This window comes from Cygnus olor, chromosome 5 (genome assembly GCF_009769625.2).
Source record: "Cygnus olor isolate bCygOlo1 chromosome 5, bCygOlo1.pri.v2, whole genome shotgun sequence".
NCBI classification, from domain to species: domain Eukaryota; kingdom Metazoa; phylum Chordata; class Aves; order Anseriformes; family Anatidae; genus Cygnus; species Cygnus olor.
In genome coordinates this window covers 21,422,066-21,445,726 of record NC_049173.1, presented here as the reverse complement: position 1 = coordinate 21,445,726, position 23,661 = coordinate 21,422,066, and the positions used below count along the sequence as shown (strand labels likewise).

Sequence of the window (23,661 nt, the reverse complement as noted above, 5' to 3'; positions counted from 1 at the left end):
CAAATTCTTTTCAGTATGGTGAGAATAGTACAGCTGAAGTTCGTTTCCCCCCCACATCTCATCTAAACAGCAAATATTTTGAAAGCTTAAAACAACCACTAATAAAAGCAGAACAGCTTTTCTTAAGACTTCCGTGTAATCCTCATCTTCCCACCTGCCCCAAAATATATAAGCTATACTAGGGAAATGCTAATGAGGGAAGAAAAAGGCGTACTAGAAGTCCTAATTTATTTCAAACTAATGTTATATTTAAGTGACTTGAAAAACTTTTAATGGACTGCTCTACTCAATAACTAGCTCTTGATGAACACGGGGAGCAAAAATAATAGGGGCTCTCTGGCATGCTGATAATAAAGCCTTGGCATATAAAAAAATAGCACTAGCATTAAAACAATATTAAAGAACACTTGATATTTAAGTATGATGACCTATACTTTTAACGCATTCAGAGTGATATCTGTACTGGTGCTTAGCTGCCTGCCAGCTTAAAGCATGGCAGTCTTAGTGTTTTATTTGAAAGAAAAAGAATATTCCTATAATCTTGAGAATATCACTTCTATCCCTGTACTTCAGTTTATTTCCCATATTGAGGTGGTGGGATGGGGGAGAGAATCAGGAGGGGAAAAAAAAAGTAAAAGCTCATGAGTTGAAATAAAGACAGTTTAATAGGACAGAAAACGAAGAGAAATAATAATGATGGTAATAATGAAAAAGGTGATGTGGATTCAACTTGTAATGGAAAAATATTGTTTGACACCATTGTAAATGTATTACAGAAAAACTGATTTAACTCCTTAATAAAAAATTTAAGTTTTATCTGCATATAATATATGGGTGATACAGATGGTGAAATGCTACAACTGCTCCTCATACTGGCATTTTAAATTATATCTTAAGATAGTTGGAAAGGCTGCAGAGAACTGTGGAAGTGATCTGATAGTTCAAAATGCATTTTAGGGATAGATTTAGGAAGTGCTCAATTTCCTGTCAGAAACTGAAATAAAAGTACTTTTAGCTTATTAGGATTTTTTTTCTGTGTGGCTTTTTGGTGTAACAGAACAAAACCTGGTAAGAACCACTGGCTCAAGTTCAAAACCAAGCAAATTCAAAGTCTAAATTAAGCACAGTGTTAAGAAGGCAGCAAGTTACTAAGAACATTCACTCCTGCTCCTGACTTTATTAATCAAGGATGTGCTTTTAAGAAGGTGTTTTATAATCTGATTTGAGTTCTTGGGCTCCTTCTAGTTTAACAGAAAGCAACTGAACAGTGAGTAAGATACAGGCCAGACCACATTATTTGTCTCCTCAGTGTATTAAAAATATGCTCTCCTTTTGTCATTCTTCCTAACATCTTGCTATTATACGCACTCAGTCCCAAAAGCAGTTGACTACTTCTGTTTGCTTGTGAAGGTTTTATGGCTGATCCTTCCACATCATCAGAAATACTACTGAAGTTTTCAGAAGGGTATTATAATTAACAGTATTTTCTGTTCCCACCCTACACACACCAACTGCATTTCAAGGTGCTCTGCTAACAACAGTTTCCACAGACTCAATATGGGAAATAAAGAAATTTAAGTACAAGGATAGAAGTGATATTCTCAAGATTACGGGAATATAACATTCCTTGAGGTATATAGTTTTCTTTCAAGTAAGACTAAAAGACTGTTATGGTTTAGCCCAGCAGGCAGCTAAGCACCACAGAGCCATTTGCTCACCACCCCCATGCCCCAGTGGGATGGAGGAGAGAATAAGGAGGAGAAAAAAAAGCTCACAAGTTGAAATAAAGACAGTTTAATCAGAGAGAAAAGAAAGAGAAATAATAATGATAATAATAATAATAGAATATACAAAGCAAGTGATGCACAATGCAATTGCTCACCACCCACTGACTGATGCCCATCCCCGAGCAGCAGTGCCCCCAACCCTGGCCTGCCAACTCCATATAATTGTTCAGCATGACACCATATCATTACGGTATGGGATATCCCTGCAGCCAGTTTGGGTCAGCTGAGCTGGTTCTGTCCCCTCCCAGCCTCCTCACTGGAAGGGCGGTGTGAGGAGCTGAAAAGTCCTTGGCTTAGTGTAAGCACTGCTCAGCAACAACTAGAACATCAGTGTGTTATCAACATTATTTTCATTCTCAATCCAAAACACAGCACCATGCCAGCTACTAGGAGGAAAATTAACTCTAGCCCAGCTGAAACCAGGACACGGGAGTATAATTTTTGAGGTATATAGTTTTCTTTGAAATACTGTTGAGAAAAAAAAAGCTAAATAGATGCATACTTCAATCATCTAAATTAGGGTTAATTTTACCTCTTCAACCTGGCCATCTTCACCTCCATCTTTTTCTTTGTCCTCCTCTTCATCATCATCATAGTCTTCTTCCTCATCTTCTTCTTCTTCAGATGATGTGTCTCCTGCTCCATCAACTTGAAGAACAAGTGGTGCTTGTGGTTGTGCCTGTTGCTGTTGTGGTTGCTGCTGACCAGCTGCAGGAATCTGTGCTTGAGCTGGTGTAGGGGCTGCCACTGTTGTAGGTATGACTTGTGTTTTATTTCCTGTAAACAGGATCTGCTGAGGCTGAATAATTACTCCTGTCTGCTGGGAAATCCCTCCAGGGATAGGAGCCAAAACCTGATGAAATACCATTGCAAGTACAGTGACTGATAACACAACAGGCTACCACACTACTTACAGAAAACGATTAAAGCACATCAGTCCAACTTGGACTAATTAGAGAAACAAAAGTTACAAATACTCTACCTATATTAGATAATTTAATCTTCAATAGCAGCTTCTCTCACTACTTGGTGTTCACTTTCTGCACTTTGTGTTGCTAAACCAAAGAAAACCTACTGTCTCATTTTCCATTCTAGTAGCTAGCACTACCATAATCATCCCAAGTTCTAAGCACTGTTAAGAAATGTTTAAATTCAAATAAAAAACTATTTTTAAAGCTTCTTCTTAAAACACTAAACTCTCTACATATTCTTATTCATGTCTAAACTGCTGAACTCTTGACACAATACTAAACTCAATGCCAACACATTTTGGATGCACAGTTGACCTTGTAGCTGAACAGAAATCGTGGCAAAACACACTGTATTCAGTAATAAAATGTCCAGTTTGGGGTTTTGTGCTTTTTGTGGGGGTATTTTTTTTAAAGGTACTTTCTTCTATATGTTATGTAACACAGAATCATTTTAACTAGTAAACACATTTGTGAAAGGATGCAGATTAACATTATGCACATAATATAATTGTCATCGGAGCCACATAAAAGCATTTTTAAACTAAGGCCAGTCGAAATTTTGCAAGAATAAAAATGACATTTAAAGCAACATTTCAAAATTATTAAGAACACTCCTAATGAAACCTTTTTTTTTCCGATATATTATTATTGTCTTTGTACTCCATTTCAATTTGCCATCAAAAATGCAAACTTGATTAATTATTACTATCAGGTTTCTACTTTCAGGAGTATATATTATTTTTTTTTCTTTACCTGCTGTATAACCGGTGCTTGTACACCACCAGGTTGCATTTGTGGTATGACCTGCTGCTGTAGAACAACTGGCTGCTGTGGCTGAATGATGTACTGAGCTCCATTTGCAGTCCTAACTACTTGGAGGATCTGGCCTGTAATAAGATAAATAATTATCAAATGAATCAAAGAGGAGAAATACCCATTTAAAATTATTGCAGTTTAGAAACTTGTTTCCTGGAAGAACACTTATAACAATTAAAGAGCATTTGTGGTCTGTTTTCACCAGTGAAGACACTAGACTATAGCACCTGTGTCAGAAACAAAGAGCTAATAAGGCTGTTTACCACTTCTGATTATGAAGTATGCAAGTCAAAAATAATTTACACATGCAATCCAAGACTAAACCTTTAAAGCAGCACAGTATTTCAAATATTAGTTCCTATTTATGAACATAACTTATGTTTTAAAAGATAAATTTTACAGATAGAGACAAGCAAATATATACCAAACCAAGAAGTACAGGTACTTACACCACTGAAGGTTTAGCCACTGCTAATGCTATGTTATTTCCAGGGTCTTGTCAGATGGCCCCCCCATTCCCAGACTCCAACTGGAGTCCCTCCAGTTACCACACTGTTAGAAATTCTTCCCTGCATAACTTTCCTTACAATATTAACACGCAGCTGCCTTTTAGAAAAGTCTGTCCTTACACTAATTATTCATTTCTCCTTCCTTTTCCCACAATACCTACTCTATTTCTTTAATTACCCTATAGCTTTATTACACCTGTCCTCACTTCACAAAACACAAAGACTCGCCTTCAGAGATGGCCTCCAACTCTGAAAAGAGGGTGCCAGGACATACTTCAATACACTTTTTACATTTCTATTCAGAAAGACAGAGGAGGAGGAGAAGAAATGAAATTAGATAATCCTCAACTTCACACCTTTCCCTCAAACGATGATTTTTTCTGTTCTCCCTCCTCAGCAAAATGCAAAGTCCTGTTTAATCAAACAGGTAAGTACATCTGGAAGAAGGAAGGAAGTACAGTTCTGCAGGCCATCCTAGTCCGTTCTTCAAGAAAACACACTACAAACAATTTTAACTGAAAAAGAAAATGACGACCATAACAAAAGTAACAAATATAATACTCCTGTAAAGCACAGATGTGCTTCCTTAAAAACTGGAAGGACTTAAACTTCTAGAACAGCTACACATTTCAATTTCATTTCAACTACATATCCATTAAACATTCAGATGTTTAAAGCAGGGAGGCTAAGTCACAAGTGATTCTGAGTAGACTAAGTGAATTATTCTGGCAAGAGCAAGTGATTCTAGAAAACTGAGCCTTCTCAGATCTTCCTTTACTGTCGACACAGAGTCTACCTAGAATCAAGCTTGCATAATACATGTACAAGTACATAAAGCATCAGTTAGGCTGTTCATAAAAATCACGTTTATACTTTAAGTGTACAGCATGACAGGATTTAAACATGATAAATCTAAAATAAAATTAGCATTGCCAGCAAAATTAGAAATTCCACCATGTGCTTAGCAGATACCCAAAACTTTAATACACTCCTCATCTGCAGTCACAGATGAAATGATCCTGATCTTTTATAATCAGTCTAGTATCTCTGCTCTGATCATGATTCATAAAATTCAGAAATATACAAAGCGGAGAGACAGCAATGCCTGTCTTCTTGCTTCATGCACCTGTCTAAAAAGCACAGAAGACGTGCACAGAATCTAACCCAAACCGCTGTTAGGTTCATAGGACTAACCAGTTGGCGAGCAAGAGTCCAGGAGTCTAGTGAAGAGATGACACTACTGCCTAAGGGTTGATTCCCAGATTTTGATTTTTATAGCAAGGAATAAAATCCAGGATTTCTCCCTCCCAAGCACCCACAAAACCATTGTTTGACCTCAGTGTTATGACAGTTACCTGAATTTGTAAGTATCTGCTGAACAGGAGTAACGCCAGCAGGGAGAGCCAACGTAGCTGCAGTGGCTGCGGCACTCTGAAATACAGGAAAAGCTTTTTAACCAGAAGTGTTATTGCCAGTGTTCCATGTCACAACATACTGCCTGAAAATACGTACCTTTTTTTATATTGCTATTTACAATGTTTGCACACATGCAATCCAAAAGCAGGCATTAATCAACTGTGTATTATAATACATATAAAAAAAATTCCCTTCTTCCTTAATAGGAAGAAGACAAGTAACAATCACTAAACATCACACCTAAACCCAGCTGCACAGTGTTTCTTGGTTTGTCTTTATGCTCAGCAGATTTTGTTCTCCTCTGCCCTTTTTTACTTGCACACTTTCAAATCCGAAGGAAAACACGGTACTTAAACAAGGATCACGTTCACCTATCTTGTTTTCACAAGGAGTTTGCAATTTTCTTCATTCTACAAATGATTTGCATTTCAAGTTCCAAATAACATACCTCTTTTGTGAGAATATATGCATACAGCGTACTGACTGTTGACAGAATGACTGATATTTTCTCTCAAGACATCTGGCTAAAAGAGAAAGCCAAGGACTCTCAATGGGTAATGATTCTATCTTACAAGGAAATTGAATTCCAACACACTCACGTGAGTTCCAAACATAAAAATCTGCATTAAGTCCTTTACTCACACAGGGACATAGACTTCTCCGGAGGCTTCTCCATTTCAAGGGTCTAACTTCAATTATCTTTTGAAAAGCCTCCCTTCCCTCATCATAGAGGAACCATGGGAGATTACTGTCTGCTACAGAAAGGATTTAAACTTTGTTACTGGGTAGAGCATATACCTCTTGTTCCTAAGAAATATTATCTCCCCTTACTAGCTGATCCATATAGTAGTTACAATTTCCGAAATAAGAGAACACCAAACAAAACTTGAAAGTGCTTTACTGCATCCTCATGTCCCAAAGGCAGATAAATAAATTCTCATTCGTCTCTGCACTCCAAGATACTCAAGGTCAAATCCAGTCTCTAATACCAACCTAAAAGTCTATCAGAAATACACAATAATTCCAAATAAATTCTGTAAAAGGGTATTTATTGAATAGTACTCTTCTGCCGTATACAATTCATCTGCATTTTGACAACAGCAGAGTTTTAAAATTCCTGCATACTCATTTTTGCCCAAAGAGATCTAACTGAATGGAGACAGGAAAAGAAAACACAAAACATTTAACCTTTGTACTATGGGAGTTACAAGTTAAATTGAAATAGCTATAAAACATTTTAGAAAACCGTAGATATTATTGTGCTCTCAGCCCCTGGGTAAATCATGCCATTTAAGTAATGAAGTTCACATTCTTTTCTATAAGGTAAGCAGCTAATGGAGAACTGAAGGTTATGCAAGTTGCTGATGCTTTTTGTCTAATCATGAAACATTGTTTCATGTGCTTTTACCATAGAAGTGGCAAAAAATATAAATATATAATTAGAATAAAAATTCACTATTACTAGCTGTTGTTTTCAAGGACCTGCAAGGGCATTTAAAGCAAGACAAACAAAATTAACCTCTTGAGATAAAAACTGAGAGAAATGGATAAATAACGAGACTGTTTTATATCCTCCTATAAAATTCATGAATCTCAACAATGAGACCAGAAAAGCTGGATCTGAATTGCTAAATAATCCCTAATTTGCAATAAAATTAAATTTTCAGAACAGTTAATGTTGTTTCCTGCATCTAGCAATACATTCGTACCAGTTAACACAGCTGTGTTGGTATATGACAAGCATATCATCATGCATATTTTCACCAAATTTCTAACTTAAATAAAGTTTTGGTTTAACCCACTTAAAGCAGAATATCAAGATAAGTCCTAGATTAGTTACCAAAACCACGTCCTGGGTTACTTCTTCTAGACTATCATTACAGCAGCAGAACTCAAAGATGACAGACAGCTTTACCGATGTGTCCTACTTCTCTGATGACTACCAGATTCGTGTTTACTATTTAGTCAAAACAACTTATATAATGACAGCATATATATGTATAAACTTTGGCTTTTCTTACCATGCCGGATGTATTCATGTGTGGTATCAGCTTGGAATCTGGCACAATAACTTGCTGCTGAGGTGCTAAAACCAGAAAAAAAAAAAAAGATAGCATTTCATGAAAATGATTCAGTTGGCCCAAAAAAAACATCCAAGCCAGAATAACTTGACATTACACAAACATCAGCTGGGCTTCAGAACAAAAACAGCTACTGAGCAGCCTCTGACCTTAGTAAGTTTTACTGTGAAGGCAATACATAACAGCAGCTCTGAGAGGTGGTATGGCTATTTTGGCTTTACGATCTTATTTCAATGGCATCAGTCTGATCTACTCTGATCCTATGTAAAGCAAAATTTAAAATATATTTCTGAAATGAAAGGTATATAGGAAATTTTTATAAATTAGCTGATGTTCAGATCCAAGTTCTCCAAAAACATCAACTAACAGTGATTAACTCTTAGAACAGACTGATTGCAAGGACTGCTGCAAGGTCAAGAAGAGTATGTTAACAGGACACAGCAGTTAGCTTGAGTGTGGTCTAGTTAGCACAGCTGTTAACAGACTTGTGATCTTCACTGATATTTTTGATGTAGTAAATGAAAAATCATCAAACACCTGCCCCAAACAACACAGTAGTTTTGGTGTGCTACAGAAAATAGATGGCTAAACTATGTGAACAATCAATCTATTGGTCATCTGTAAGTGCAAGTGTCCAGAATGCTATGGAACAGATTGTGAGTGCCACCATCAGTGACCGCAAACTGGGAAGTGACAGAGCAATATGAACTAATCATCAACAAGGTATTTTCCGTGCAATCCTGTAAAATCCTGTAAACTTAAGATTATTGAGGTAACTGAGAGTTTCTGGAAAGATTCTGGAGAGGGAAGCCCCACAACACTACACCAAGATCAAAGGCCATCTTTCCAACTTTTAGGAAGCCGTGACCCTGCACTAGAATCACACACAGCACAGCAGGAACAACCATGCTGACTGTCCCAGCCTTTCTCTGGGACTGCACCAAGTTGTGTAAGGAACCACTACATCAATTCACACAATCCTCCCACTGCACCACCTCCACCATGGAACAGGGAAGTCATGTAATTTGTTAAACTGCATGTATCTGTGATCAAAGAGCTTCAATATCCAAATTCATTTAGCCTCCACATTGTCATTTGGTCTTAGGACACAACATAGGGCAACAATTAATCAGTTTTAAACATGTTACTGTAGGCAGGACTATATTCTACCCTAGGAAATGAATGGGGGAACAGGGACCTCCGTATCAGTAATGGGCAATGTGATCAGTAGCGTCACAGCTGTTCATCTAAGCAGCCACTAGAGGTCTGGGTAAACAGATTCTGTAACTAGAGTTGAGACACCCAGCTCATTTCAAGATGCGTTAGGGGATCTTAAATCTCAAAACAAATTTTATACCAGCAGTCCAAATTGATTTATTTCCAGCCAAAAACAAAGTAATATTAGAAGAAAACAAACAAAAAACAGTAACAAGTTATTTTCACACTAGTTCTTCTCTGTATTGAATAGAAACTTTTTTGGGGGGAGGGTGGAGCAGGGGAGGTCAATTTGTAGTTACCTCTTGTGCCTATGACAACATAGGTCCTGACCAAAAGACTGAAGGCCCTGACTAAGACAGATAAATATTTTTAACCAACAATTGCAGTAGCACACTGAAAACTCAGCTCATGCAGTTTATGGGTAGCAGATTTGTTTATATGGCAAATTTGCAGTAGAATCCAGTACTGCTCATCTTATTTATTAAATGAAAGTGTAAATGGTGAAAATGTTGTTTCTCTTACATTATTAATGGAGAATACATAAGACAATCACTACAAGAAACAATGCTCTTACAGCTAACTCAAATGTACCTTGAACCCCCACTGTACAATCTGCTACAACCACAAGAAAAATAGCCATTAAGCTTTTCACTTGAAACCTGTTCTAACATGAAAACATCTACTATATATTCAGAACATTATACAGGTATTTTTCACATCCTAGCATCTACTTATGCTTAACAAACTCTTTAAATGTTTTTAAAAATAATTTGCTCCTAATGACATTACTGCCTTGTGAATAAGCTGCCAACTGCATACATACATTGTCTTGAAATTACGGAGCTGTTAATGGATTTTTGCCACAACCTGAAAGTCATGTATTTTGAAAACATATGTTAAGTAGTAAGAGAAGAATTCAGCTTTTCCAAAATCTTCTGAAGAATATGACTAAACGAAACGCCAAGATACTTTTCCACCAAGACAGCTCTCTTGACCCATTAAATAGTCAAGCAGAGGCAAAGTCTGACATAAGGACAGCTATCCACGGGATAAACATCCTTCCCCTAGACTTCAAATATGCTACAGAAGGAGTCGGTCTAATCTGAGAGTCTTTCACCAGAGATGTTAAAGAGTAAGTCTGACCTTGCTGAGACGTTGGAATAAGAACCTGTTGTGGCTGAGACTGCTGCTGCACAGTCTGCTGTGGCTGAGGTTGTGTGTGATGATGGTGGTGGTGATGCTGTTGTTGCTGCTGTTGCTGCTGCTGCTGTTGCACCTGCAACAAAAGCTGCTGCTCTTCTGAATGGAAGCCATCTACAGCCTTGGACTGCATCAGCTTGTTCTCCCACAGCTAGTTTGAGAAAGAAAAGAGAAATCTTTCTGTACCATTCTTACTCAGCAAGACTTGTAACAATATAAAGACAGTACTACATAATTGAACTTGTTTTCACTGTTTATCTCGTGCAGTCTATTTAGCCAAAAAGCCCCCAGCAAATACGGATTGAAGAGATAACTTCACATAGGTAATGTTTTAATAAGAATTAAATAATCCCTTCAGAATCGTCAGTTCAGGCTTTAACATTCATTCTTTCTTTCTTCCATTTGTGGACGGATCATAACAACCCTAACAGAAGAATGAATGAAGATAAACTGATATCTTTAAATAGTTTTCAGGTTTGCCACTTCTCTACCTTGTTTCTTTCTCATCTCTTTCATCACAAAAATCAATTCTTTATTACAGCTTTCCCCAAGCCATTTCTTCCTGGAACTTCTCAATACAAGTTGCATGAAGACTATTACCTGATAACACGCTAACAGAAACTACCAGTGTACCTAAGATAAAGTCTCTGTACATGCACTGAAAGTTTCTACTACAGTATCAAACTCAGCCTCTCCAACCCTGCAGCTCGGGATGTCAGTTGAAAGTCTCTCAAGAAAAGCCACAACCACCAAAGCAGCAGCTCTTGCAAAAACAGTAACATGAGTATTTTGTAACACACTAGTCAAGGAGACTATGGGCACCCAAGACTCCTGATATCAAATCCTGCCCAGGACTCCCTAAGCCTTCCTTTATTTCTCTTCTTGCCACTTTCTTCATTGAATCTTTTCTGACACGATCTGCAGAACACACCTGTAACACAAATATCAGGTGCTTTTCTTAGAGCGCTCACTCTCTCTTTCCCTCAAGCCAGGTCGCAGTTTCATGGAAAGGAATTCTTCAAACGTTTCTTTCTAACCAAAGTTCATACGCCACCCGTTTTTTAATACTTTAAAAATACTCATGATGTGGGACATCCAGTTTATTGAAGGAAGCCTTATTCAACAGCTGAAGTAAGTAGGCACCTACTTCCACAGTTTCCTTTTACTTTATTTTTTCCCTTTTTTTCTCTCTTTTGAAAACTTCCTACTTTTGCTCAGGAAGCTTTTGGAGAATGGCATGGCAGACCCAGTACAGCTCAGGTCAACACCATGCCTTTTTTTGGCCCCTTGTTAACAACTCAAACACACTGTATATGAAGTGAATACTCTGAATCAGAGATATTTGGAGTAGTGTGACATGCACAGTGCGATTTATTGCATACCACTCCCCCGAAACAATACTTCTGCAAACCACAAACAGTATCTGCAATACTCTGACAATGGAAATAAGTCGAAAACACCAAGCAGAACAAGCATTTTATTTTTCCAGCACGGAAACCTTAGGAATTGTTTTACCTCTAAAATGAACATATTCTCCCTCCCTTTTCTTTTTTAAAGAAGTAGTGATACAATTTTTCAGAGACTGAAACAGTTACACTGTGAACTCAGATGCCGCTGTTAGTTTATGTCAAGTTTGACATGCCAAATTAGGGCAAGTAAACAAGGTGGGCAGACCTCTTTCTAGAGCAGTATAATGCAAATGATGTGGGGATACAGACATGCACATCAATACACTGCTTTGATAATTAAAAGTTAGTATTTTACTGCGTACAACAGAAGACAGATCCAAGAACTATTTGGTGCATTGGTCTATTTAAAAAACTTTTCAGATGCAACTTACTGTTTTGAGTTCCATAAGAACTTGTTCATCCACTCCTTCATCCAGAAAAACTTCTCTGACATCATTAATGACATCTTCAATTACAGACCTGTACAATTTAGGCTTAAAAAAAAAAGCAAGTAGTCAGCATTATTTTTGAAAGAAATTTAGTAGTCTAACATTAAAATAAGATTTTTTTCCAAAACAAATAAACCCTCTGAAAAGTGCACTACAGAATATGCTGCACATTTGAGTGACTAAAATATGCAAGAAAGTATAAATCAGCAAAAACAGCTCAAACAAGGTGAAAAGGGAAGGGACCGTTCACTATCTTTTATGTCACAAGAGTCTTCAAGCCATGAGCAGTTTAGCTCAAAACAAGGAAAACAAGATTGTTTTCCATTTTAGCAAAATTTGTTGCCTGTTTGCCAGTGTACATGCTAAATGTGTAAAAAAAAAAAATATATATAGATATATATATATATATATTTGCATGTGTGCAAAATATTTAGGTTAAAGAAAGCCAGGAGTTCAAAAGAATATTAGGTAAATGCATAGAGAAGAAACTCATCAGTGCTTGCTACCTGAACAGGAATCGATTACGGCTCAGGATGATGCTGAGCTGAAAAATGTTGAAGCCTCAGAAAACTGGAAGCGTTCATATATGAATATCCTGTTCTTCCTTAACACATCTATTTACAGAAACTACTGAAAACAGAATATTAGACTAGACAGACTTTTCTTTTCACTCAGTACGTATGTTTTTACACTACACACTTTTCAGGGGGCAAAACTACACATACTCATTTTCTATTATACTGATTTCATGCCTAAATTGTCATTGGCAAAGCAAACTTAATTCACTTTAGGTTGCCCAGAGAGGCTGTGAACTCTGCATCCTCAGGGACGCCCAGAAGCTGCCTGGATGCAGTCGTGGGCAAGCTGCTCGAGCAGGGAGGTTGGACTAGGTGACTGCCAGAGGTCCCTGCCAACCTCAGCCACTCTATGAAGTTTGAAACACGGGTACAATTTTAAAAAGAATACTTAACTTTACCAATTAATGCATAATATTTAATTCATAAGACCGTAGGCCAATTGTACCATACACGTGCTGTACCTTTTAAGCAGGTACCACTGCTTGGACCTCTCTACACGTGTAAACCTCAATGGCACTTTGGTGGGATATTTAATCCCTGCTATCTAACTGCATGGTAGAACTTGGAGGTCTGAATTAATCAGCCTGTGAACTGCTCAAGGCTGTTCCCTGTCTGAGTACAGGCTGTTCCTAAACTAACCTGAAAGCAACTGCAAATTTCTCTTAGCTGACATCTTCCTCCACCTCACTCCCTGACTTCCTGCCAAAAATCCCAAATGATGCCACACATCAGATATGCTGCACACGAGTAAAACAATCATCCTGCACTTGTAGGGTGGGTTTCACCCTCCAGGACGGCTGTCCCTCCAATGGAGGTGTAGGAAATCTGCACCGAGTGTACACAGCGAGATAGATCGGCACCGCTGGAACTACACAGATTTACTGCATGCACTTAAAACACATCTTTAATGCACGCACAGTTGCTTAATGCATCCCAGAAGTGCTGAATTCGTTACAGATATGCTCAAGATTACACTGCACACGTTATGAAACGGAACGGTTACACCTCTGTTATGGAATAAAGGAGGAGGGAACAGCACATGATTTACCAGCCCTGAATGAAGCTGAGAAGCCAATAAGCACAAAACAAATCACGTACCTTTGCCTTTAAATGTTTAAAACAAAACAAAACAAAACAAACACACCACTACCACTCTGATCAGAAAATCCACCCCCAACATTTTGGGGAATGGCATGCTATCAGCACCCTAGTTTTTTTTCATTTCACATTTCATCCGGTTGCCCCTTTGCAGCTTCAAAACACTTGTCTCTGCAAAAACTTTCTGGCCCCAATTAACAGGGGGTGTTTGCCTTACCTGAAAACTACATTTACAGCACCTATGTCCAAAACTCAGTTTCTCCAGAAGAAACAAAAAACAGCAGATTTGCATTTTTTTCTCTCAAAACAGTACAGTACTGCATGCCTACATCTCTAAGTTGCAAGTACAGCATTATTTGTGCTTATAGAGACATTTGAAACAGACTTTCAAAAGCTGACTACTCTTGTGCACTAGCATTTTAGTTCTGCGCAGTGAGGAACTTAGAAACACCAAGCATCATTAATAAGATTATTTCTCCACTTAGATTTAATGCACAGCAGATGCAAAAAGACATTGTACTTAATAACATTAAGCCCTATTATTTCTATAATTAAACAAATTGCATACAGCTTACACAATTCAATTAGAACAGAAACGCCACTTGACCTATTCTGCATATTGTTCCTCACTGTATTAAAAGCAGCTGTTTCCTAAAGACAAAACCACGCTCTGCAAATAAACACGCTGATCCGTAGGCACGTGAGTTGCTTCACTTCAGTCAATGGAACTTCCTCTACGCCTGAAATCACGACCCAAATTCCTGGAGGCTGCATTTTCTCCTTCAATCATCTATTGGGTCCACTTAACTAATAAAACAGATTTTACACGAACAGGCCCTACTGACTTCCACCAGCAGTTACATCCTCCTGTCAGGCATTCCTGGAAGGTGTGCTTACAAGGCTTTCTTGGAATATAAAGCCCTAGGAAAAAATATTAATATTCAGGTACAGCAAACTGACCTTACAGCTCAACAGTCTGCTTGGGAACATTTTCTTTTTTTTTCCTGCATAGTTAGGGGGAAAAGCAAATGTGAAGACCCGGATACTGCCTTCTTGAGCTCAGCACCAGTTTAGCACGAGAGCAGAAAGGCCGGCTAGGAGCACAGGTGTTGGCTCTGCCATCGACGTGGTGTCCCTCTGAGGTACCTCCAGCAGCCCAGGTGACCAGCTGAGACCTCAAGGGCACCACAGGCGTGCAGCGAGCCTGAACAAATGGGGCTCAGGAACAAGGTGGTTAACAAACCCACAAGCCATGTGCACATGCATGCCTCGCTTTGCATGAGCTGTACAGCACACCGGACCTGATGATGGGCCAGAATTTTGGGGCACTGGTCTGATCAGCCAGTATCACAATATGCAATACAGCCACTGTTATATGATTAGCAGAAAAAGGAAAGGAGCGCAGAAAAAGGAGAGGAGCAAAGAAAAAAGTATCTATGCTTTATGATGAGACAGTGTCTGACCCCCTACATTTCCCAATTTTACATACACATTTCCACCATACTCAGACAAATCCTGGCTTGGCTGGCTGAAAACATTTTCTGTATATGCTCATACTGAACATGCAGTCAAGAGAGATGCGACTCCTATAAATGGAGCAGCAGTGCCTTTTTCAAAAGCCATCCATAGAGGAATTTTGAAAAATACCACAAAATGCTCTTTTGCTACTTCAACAGAAGTAAATCCAGCAAGTAAAACCACAAAACAGTCTTAAGCCCTGACCTTCAAAAGGAAGCACGCTGTATTGTTTTAGATATACACTAACTGTTGGCTTCAAGTATTATTTACAGGATGCTCAAGTTGCTTATATAAACCGCCTAAAACTCTGCAGCTGACCGACAATCTTTTTCATGCACTACTTACGCACTCAAAAACCAAACAGAGGAACACAACTACTGAGCGAGCCTACAAAGATGGGACAGCAGGTGAGCTAAGCTCTGCAATAAATTTTCACGTTCAGTCAAAGAAAGCAATGAGAACATAATAGAAACTTAAAAGATCGCTATTAAAATAATCGTGCTTTCATCTGGTTTATATTAAAGTGCTTCCCTCATAAAGAGAGCATTACTGTAAACTTCGAGCCCTTTTAAGCGCAAACATACTCAAATCAGTCTTCAATAAACACTATCCCAAACACTTACCATACATGAAAGAAAACAATTAAAATTCCTGATTTATTAGATATAACCGCAAACACATAGAAAAGATTTAAAATCTAGTACTTTCCCCTCTGGGAACATAGGGAAATGATTATATTTCACTTTCTCTGTACATCTTGTAAAGAAAACTCTGAGCATGGTGAGACTGCTACCCGTGCACGCACGCTCTCCAAATCTGAAGAGCAAGCAGCCGGCTATTTTAAGAAATGCCACATGCCTTTGGGGGCCTACACTTCCTACATTCCACCAGTTCAGAGGGCACAAAACCTGCATCTCTTTGTCATTGTTATCGCGCCACTCGGGACTCGGCAGCTTGGGTTTCCAAGAGCCAGCACATCACGAAGAAATAGGTGCCGCACGCTTTGTGCGTGTGACTGCAGTTTATTCCCAGCTACTTCTGCAGATCCCCCTGCAGTGCTGCCAGCCCCTTTCTCCTGGGGTGGAGACGCAGCCAGAGGCCAGCTACAACACAGCCAGAACAGCGTGCTGCAGAGGTAACTAATTTCAGCCACACTTACATCAAAGAAGAGCGTAAGAAGAATCAACATATAAAATCTACACTGTAAGTCATTAATAAAACGTGCTTTTTCTTTTAAACATTGTCATAGACTTTTACAAGTAATTACGTTTGCCAGCTACAAAACTTTACACTGCATACAACTGTTAACATTTTATATCGGCCCTTTACTAGGAAGAACAGCTGTCTAGCAATCCAGATTTGATAGGATGCTGATGTGATACTACTGCACACCAGGCTCAATATCTGGCTTGCTAAAGCCATCATCTGGCTGCAGTGCTTCCGAACGTTCCCGCTCCTCTTTGATAACCCTGAGGTAAGCACCGTTACCATTGCTACAGAGCGAGGCCTGATTTTTAGCACAGATTGCGAGGTTTTACTACTTTGTTGAAATTTAGCCTAAAGCACGCCTACTGGAGTCAGGCTCATTTTAATTTTTTTTCTTCTCTAATTCTGAACACCATGTTCACACACAGACACCTTCCAGGAGAGCTCTACAGAAGCAGAGGTGCAGCACTGATAAGCCTTAGAAAATTGCTGAAATAAAGTTATTTACAAGTGCTCTGAAGATTATTCAGTACATGTATTATCCTATTCGGTAATAGCTTGGTAGAAAAAGAGAAGTGAAACCTTGGATTTACTATACGGAGACAGACCCTTTTCATTCAATAGGAAAGTAAAGGCAGCGGTTTACGAACAGGACAACTAGCAGGTTCAGATCACACGCAGTCGAAATGCATCCTGTCAGCACTGACCTGCGCGTAATGGCTGACTGCTGTCCGAAATTTTCCTGATACAAGACCTGACAGAATGCTACAAAGCAACGCCACTCCTTTGCAATTGCATGACCTTACTTCACAGGCAGCCTATAACATTTTGGATTTGGAAAGGAAATCCCTGATGCTTTGTACGTGCTTTCGTATAATGTTTTGTAGGATAAGAAATATTGTAATTAACTCAAATATTGGTGAAAATTCCAAAGTATTTATGAAAATTCCAAAACCTTTGCCCTATTCAGACTGCAATAAAATCTTCTCAGACTATAGTAAAATCCGCGTGCATCCATCATCTTTAGTTACCAGAAGCACGTAAAACTCGTTAAGTAGTATCTGCGGCACAGGGCCCCCAGACAAAACTTTAATATTAATGGTACTTCTGGTGCGACAGCTGTAGGCAGATGTTGGCAAAGCGCCACGCAGTAAGTATCACATCACTCCGTGACATACCGGGGAAGAACCATTTCAATTCTACTTTCCCCATCCAGCCGAAAAGCTCGGTGGAAGACCGTGCGGGTAACACGCGACTCTGCGCTAGCTGGATGCTAGTGACCAAAAAAAAAAAAAAAAAAAAGGAAAAAAGGGAAGAATGAAAGAAAGGGGGGAGAGAAAGGTGAATGCTTTTGGAAGGCGGGAGAGGCTGGAGGCGAGGGGAGCGCAGCGCGGAGCCCGGCTGCTGTGCGAGGCGAGGCAGCGGCCCCGGTGCCGGTGCGGGGAGAGCCGGGGCCGGGCGGGCTCGGAGGGACAAAAAGCCCGGCTGGCAGCCGCCGCCGCGGATGCATGCACCTCCCAGCCCGCGCTCGGCGGCTCTCTCCCTATTTAAAGGCTGATGTGGTGTTTAAATGGAGAGGCGGTGACGTGGGGCTGGAAAGCACCTTCCCATCCTAGCAGAGTCTATATTAGAGAGCGGCAATAGCTCTATATAAACAGGGCAGCCACAGGGAGGAGGAACACAAGGAGCAGGCAGGCAGAAAGGCAGGGGGAAGCCATGATGGATCTGAGAGCCACAAACAAGGGGGCCGAGCCTGCAGCCGGGACGCCGGGTTTGTCTCCGCCAGCGTTTCGGGGCGGGGGGCGTGGCCGGGGGGCGGACCGCGGGGGAGAGGAGAGCGGCGCTGGGGGGGCTCGATGGCCGCGCAGGTTGGTGTGACTGCTTATTGCGAACCTGTGTGAGCGCAAGCACAGCAGCAAGCCACCCACGAAGGTGCAGAAAGCACGAGAAGGGACACGGGGGGGAGAGGAGAGGGGAGGGGAGGAGGGGAAGAGTTTGTCTTTGTAAAATAAATACTGCCTCGCTCGCTGCAGAAAAAGTTCCGGGCTCGCGCCCGGCCGAGCCGCCCCGACCCGCGGGGCTGGGAGAAGTGCTTTTCAACCATCGTCTCCTTCGGATAAAGCAACATAAAATGGCTCCAGCGGGGCGCGGGCCGGGGCCGCCGCCGCACCGACACCGGCCGGGGGCTCCCAGCGGCGGCGGCAGCGCTCCCCCGCCGCTCGCCCCATCCCCGGGCGGCTCCCTCCGTCGGCGGCGGCGGCACCCCCGGCCCTTCCCTTCCTTCCCCTCCCCGCCGGACCCCGGCCTCGCCGCCGCCGCCGCCCCGCGCCCCCCTCGGCTCCCCCCCGGCTCCCCCCGGCCCCGCTCCCGCCGCCCCCGGGCTCCGCTCTCCGCCTCCCCGGCGCCGGGCGCCACAAGTTGGCTGCCCCGGGGGGCTGCCCGGTGCCACCCCCCCCCTCCTCCTCCTCCTCCTCCTCCTCCCCTCCCCGCCGCCCCCTTCCCGCCGCCGGGCCGGGGGCAGGGGAGGGGGGCCGGGGCGGCCCGAGGGCAGGCAGCGCGGGGGTAGGGGCCCCCCTCGCCCCCCGGCCCGGTCCTTACCACGGGGTTTGTGTTAGTCGAGCTCGCCATGTCCCGAGCACCCCCGGGACGCCCCCAACCGCGGTGCGGGGGGGTAGGGGGGGGAAGTCGCCCCTAAAACAATAAACCCGCCCGGCTGCCGTGCCCCCCCCCCCCCGGCCTCTACCCCCCGCCTGCAGAGAGCCCCGCGGGCCTGGCCCGGCCTCGTTCGCCGGCCCCGGGGGCTGCAGCCGCCGCCGCCAGCCGCCCGCTCTGCCCGCCGCGCCCCTTTATATAGCGAGAGCCCCGCCGCTGCGCGAGCCGACAGGGCGAGAGGGGGCCGCGGGCGGGGGGTGGGGGGGGCCGGCCCTGCACCGCGAGAGCTGCGCGCGAGAGCGCCGCCGCGTCACGTGGGCCGACCGCCCGCCCCGCTGCTGCCGCCGCCGCCGCGGCGAGGCGGAAGTGGCTGCGCGCGCGCGCCCGGGTTCTACCGAGGCGGAAATGGCGGCGCTGCCGCCCTCAGGGGCCCGCGGCCGTGACGTCACGGGTCGCCCTCAGGGGCCCGGCGGCCCCCGGGGGTTGAGGGACGTCGGCCACAGAGATCGGCCCCGTCTTGCAGTCACTGCGGTGTCCCCCCGGCCCTCACTCACGTCCAAATTCACTTGTTTTCGCTGTTCCTTAAGAGCCCACGGCCACAGGACCTCCCAGCCGTGCAGGGAGTTGTCTGAGCCCTGCCAGTTGGCTTGACTTCCCTTTTCCCCTGCTTACCGCCTTCCTTTTCCATTCCCTGTCCCCTCTCTCCGTGGCAACACGTGAGATCCACGTAATACAGCAAAAATCTCCTCAACCATAAGCATTGCTCCATCAGTTTGCACTTCTGAATCCAGCTTAGACCTCCACCACTAAGTCACACGTAAAAGTCCTGCTCAAGCATAAATGGAAAGCAGCACTTAATTCTGACTCAGTTCATTACATCGCTTCAGCACAAATACTGCAGTACAGGCCAACCCTGTCACGTTACCTTCAACCTGAAGCCCTGCCTATCAACTAGTCCAAGTAGCAAGTTCAGAAACTCCTGTCTCATACCCTTTGACAGGAGGGGATTTGTGCCCCTCCACTCCTTCAACATCCTTCAGTTCTGTGGTAACAAACACCTCCTCTCCCTTCTGAAGGGCTGACTTTGTATAGGGACTTGACTAATTACAACAGACCACCTGTTAAATCCAGTTTATGGTGCATACTGGTGGAGCTCTGGCAGAAAAGTTACATGGGAAAGAGTCCACAAAGTTTTACTATCCTCAGCTGTCAATTCCACATTTTTGCTGGAGATTTCCACTCTCATACCCCAATCAACAGGATTGGTGAGGGGCTGCCATCTCAGCAGCCATAATTCATGATCTGACTTCAGCTATATTGAATGAGCAAGGGGAATGAGGTGCTAGTATTACTTCACTCCTGATGTAGCAATAAGAAGGTAGCAATCTCTCACAGAGTGTTTACAAATTGGGCCTGTAAATTGTCCAACACTCATGGCCTTCCATTTTCTACGCTTTAAATAATTACACAAACAGTCATATAAAACTCAAAGAAATTGGCAAGGGCACTCACAGGCAGAGTTCACAAATAGTTTTAGCTGCTGAAGCAACTGGCACACCACCAGGAATGAATCAGATTGCCATTCACACCCTTCCTCTTTTCAAGATGAAGCACTGGATAGATACAGTTCCCTTCCCTGGATAGACCAGAAACCCCACTGATTTCCAGAGTGACTTGCTGTGTAATTCAAAAATCAGCATGTGGATGTGAGCAGTAACAGCTCAGTGGGGTATCGCACTCCTTTCTGCAGTTCAGCAGACTGTCTCCCGGGAACATCGGGCCTGCAGGGCATAGCCCCTCACAGTTTCTCAGACATCAGTATCAAGTTACTCTGTGGCACCGGTAACCCCCAAGCTCCTCTAAAGGATGTTGCTGCGAAACAAATCAAACCCCCACAAGAAATGCCCTATTGAGTCAAGTCAATGGTCCACCTAATTCAGCTGCAGCTGAGGGAGAGCGAGCAAGTTAGCTGGTTTCTGAAGCCTGCTCACCCTGCACTTCCCCAGCACCTTGGCTGCCCTGCTGTATTGATGTTAGTGGATTCGGCTTCAGCATTTTGTTAGGCTGGAATAACATACTTGGGTATATATACGGTATATATACACACTGCAGTAGGGGCGTTAATGGTCTGGATAGTCTCAGTAGGCATTAATTACACACAGCATTACTACTACAGTTAACAGTATTTATCCTTTGTTTGCCAGTCAGTAATGAATCATATCAAGGAAAAAGAAGACGGGATAACACACAAGCTTAAGATTTCTACCACTGCCAACTCCCAGTGGCTTCACGAGGTATGGCAATAATGTCAGTTTTACTGTTGACATTTTAGCTTTGTACTGTCTAGACTTGAACTGCACAGTGATACATATTGTAGCACTTTCTACCCAAAGCAAAGCTGGTGATATTTAGGTACAATCCATCCTTCACTGCAAGCAAATAGTTCCAAAGAGGGAGTACTGTAGGGGGAAAAATGCATGTCCAAAATCAAAAGCTGATCCTTGGTGTGCTGGAGGAGGAAATAAAGTTCATGCTCAATCCTAGGCAAAAGCATCTCTCTACCAAAACATTTGTGACAAAGACATACAAGTTATATTTTATAGCCAACACCATACACGCAGGTGTACAGTCTACTTTCAATGCCATGGATGATTCTGTCCTGTTGGTACAAGATGAGTCTCTTGCTTCTCATCAGAGGAAGAAATTGATGTACTACTCAAACATTACCTTGCTAAATTAGTACAAATATCAATGTTCTTAGTTCATCTCCTTTGTGGCCTATCAAAGAGCGACATCGTTTAGAAGAGTTTTTTTTTGTTTGTTTAAAAAAACACTTGTGAGAAGGAAGCTGGGTAGCAGGGTCTATTATGAGTTTTGGGTTGATTGCAATTCCATTCTAAAGTCCTTCGCAAGTCCTAGTATATTGTTCTTAATATGTATCGCTCATGATGTTTTGCTAAAGGAGAACTGACATGTAAGTATTTGCTAATTTGGGAAGCGGGTGTGGGACACACTTGAGTCTAGAAACTGGAAGGTGCTAAGTACCTGTGATTTCCACTGAAAACCACCAGCTCTCAATTCAGCTGAAAGTGAGAAGCACAAAATCTTGATGCCAAGTCAAAATAGAATAAATTTATCTTTAAAAAAAACCTACATGAAGAGCCTTTTTTTTGTTCATCTGAAAATATTAAAAAAATCTGAAGCTACTGTTCTGTCTCCCAAGAGTATGCAATGAATACACTTAATCTCACACACCTGGAGAAACCCAGACCCAATCAGCATCAGAGCACCCTCATTTCTCTGTAAGAACATTTCAGATCATACACGGAAACAAAGAGCACTCACTGTACCAGAGTGTAAATTTATTTATAACTCGAGTTTTTATTGAAGTGTTCCTTCAGACCTGAAAAAATACTAAGTGTTTTAAGCCACAACTCAAAATTTTGGACACAGGCAGAAATTAATGGTGGACACATCACACAAAAGCTTTTCTGGATACAGCCAGCCCTCTAGACTTGGAAGAGATGCTGACAAATATCGGAGCTTATGCAATAGTAGTTTCATTCAGTGTTCAGGTATTGTATTCTTTAATCAAAAGCTATGTAAAATCTTTTGAGTGACATTTTCCTTCTAACAGCCTGTTCCACACAATCTAAAAGCTGGAAACAAGAGACATTAAGCTTACTCCCCTTTTACCTTCAGCACTAGATTTACACCCCCCAAAAGCAAGGCAGAAATGGAACGCAATAGGTCCTGTCAGTCTTATTCTAAGACACCTCTAATTTTCTTGATAGATTTGTTCTCGTTTCTGAAACGTGAAGCCTGGCACCACACTTCACCAAAGCACACCAACACCAGTTTTCAGACTCCAACACAAGCTCAAAGCAGCTGCCTTTACCACAGCGAGCCAAACCTCGTCATTCTAGAGTAGCAGGGTTTGTCTCCAGTCACCTCTCCGAGGGCAGGGAGTTCACAACTCCAAGTGCTACTTCAGGCAAGGCCTGGTGAGGAGCTTGCTACACATTAAGCTTTTCTGTCAGGATTAAGCTGTTAGAGTGTCAGGCTTGCCCTGTTCACCAAGTGCTTACTCAAGCAAAGTAGGAAGCACAGAGAATTTTGCTTTAATACAGTTTGAGACTGTTTACCATTCAAATAGGTATAGTTGTTTGGAAACAACTTGTATACACCTTGCTCATTAAGGCATGTCTAAACAGGACACTAGAACCGTGCGCTTAGTTATACAGGCAATGCCACACAGCTGCCTACCAACATTAGAAAGCCATCTTCCTCCAAGCAAGAGGCACCAGTTGCACCCTCACTGAAGCCCATATTAACAGAGGACCAGCTACTGTAGTGACTTTGTTGCTCTAACTCCTTCTGTCCCCACGTACCTGTAAATCTCTTTAGGCCTTTGTAGATCTTTAAAGACTGAGGAACAATACCATCAAATTCAGAGGCCAACACAAAGACTTTCTTCTAAAGTTGCCACTAACCCTATCTTTTCAACATTACAATTTCCCCTGTAGCAGAATCACAACATCCTCTCTGTTTTAGTACAAACTCCACATCAGATTTTGCAGAACTACTTGTTTTCTGGGACTGCTCTTACCACCTTTACTTTGAGTATTGATTTTCTTTAACCTCCCTCAGCCTACCCCACTCAAAAGTCACACACCTGCCCCACGGCCTTTATAGCAGCTGTTTCTAGTGGCAC

General features: G+C 42.3%; 1 protein-coding gene across 2 annotated transcripts in view; it reads right to left on the bottom strand.

The window, feature by feature from the left end:
• GTF2A1 (general transcription factor IIA subunit 1) overlaps window positions 1-19,688 on the bottom strand; it is a 29,337-nt gene extending 9,649 nt beyond the window's left edge. Inside the window, exons 1-7 of one of the 2 annotated variants that reach the window (XM_040557292.1) lie at window positions 19,620-19,688; window positions 11,839-11,940; window positions 9,942-10,149; window positions 7,521-7,585; window positions 5,439-5,514; window positions 3,512-3,645; window positions 2,320-2,640 (exon numbers count right to left, since the gene is read on the bottom strand). In XM_040557292.1, coding sequence (XP_040413226.1) covers window positions 2,320-2,640; window positions 3,512-3,645; window positions 5,439-5,514; window positions 7,521-7,585; window positions 9,942-10,149; window positions 11,839-11,853 — 819 coding nt within the window. In that variant the 5' untranslated portion in view covers window positions 11,854-11,940; window positions 19,620-19,688. Of the gene's footprint in view, window positions 1-2,319; window positions 2,641-3,511; window positions 3,646-5,438; window positions 5,515-7,520; window positions 7,586-9,941; window positions 10,150-11,838; window positions 11,941-18,893; window positions 19,195-19,619 lie in introns of those variants that run through there. The other variant, XM_040557291.1, reaches the window with a different exon arrangement.
• Between the last annotated feature and the right edge of the window lie 3,973 nt (window positions 19,689-23,661).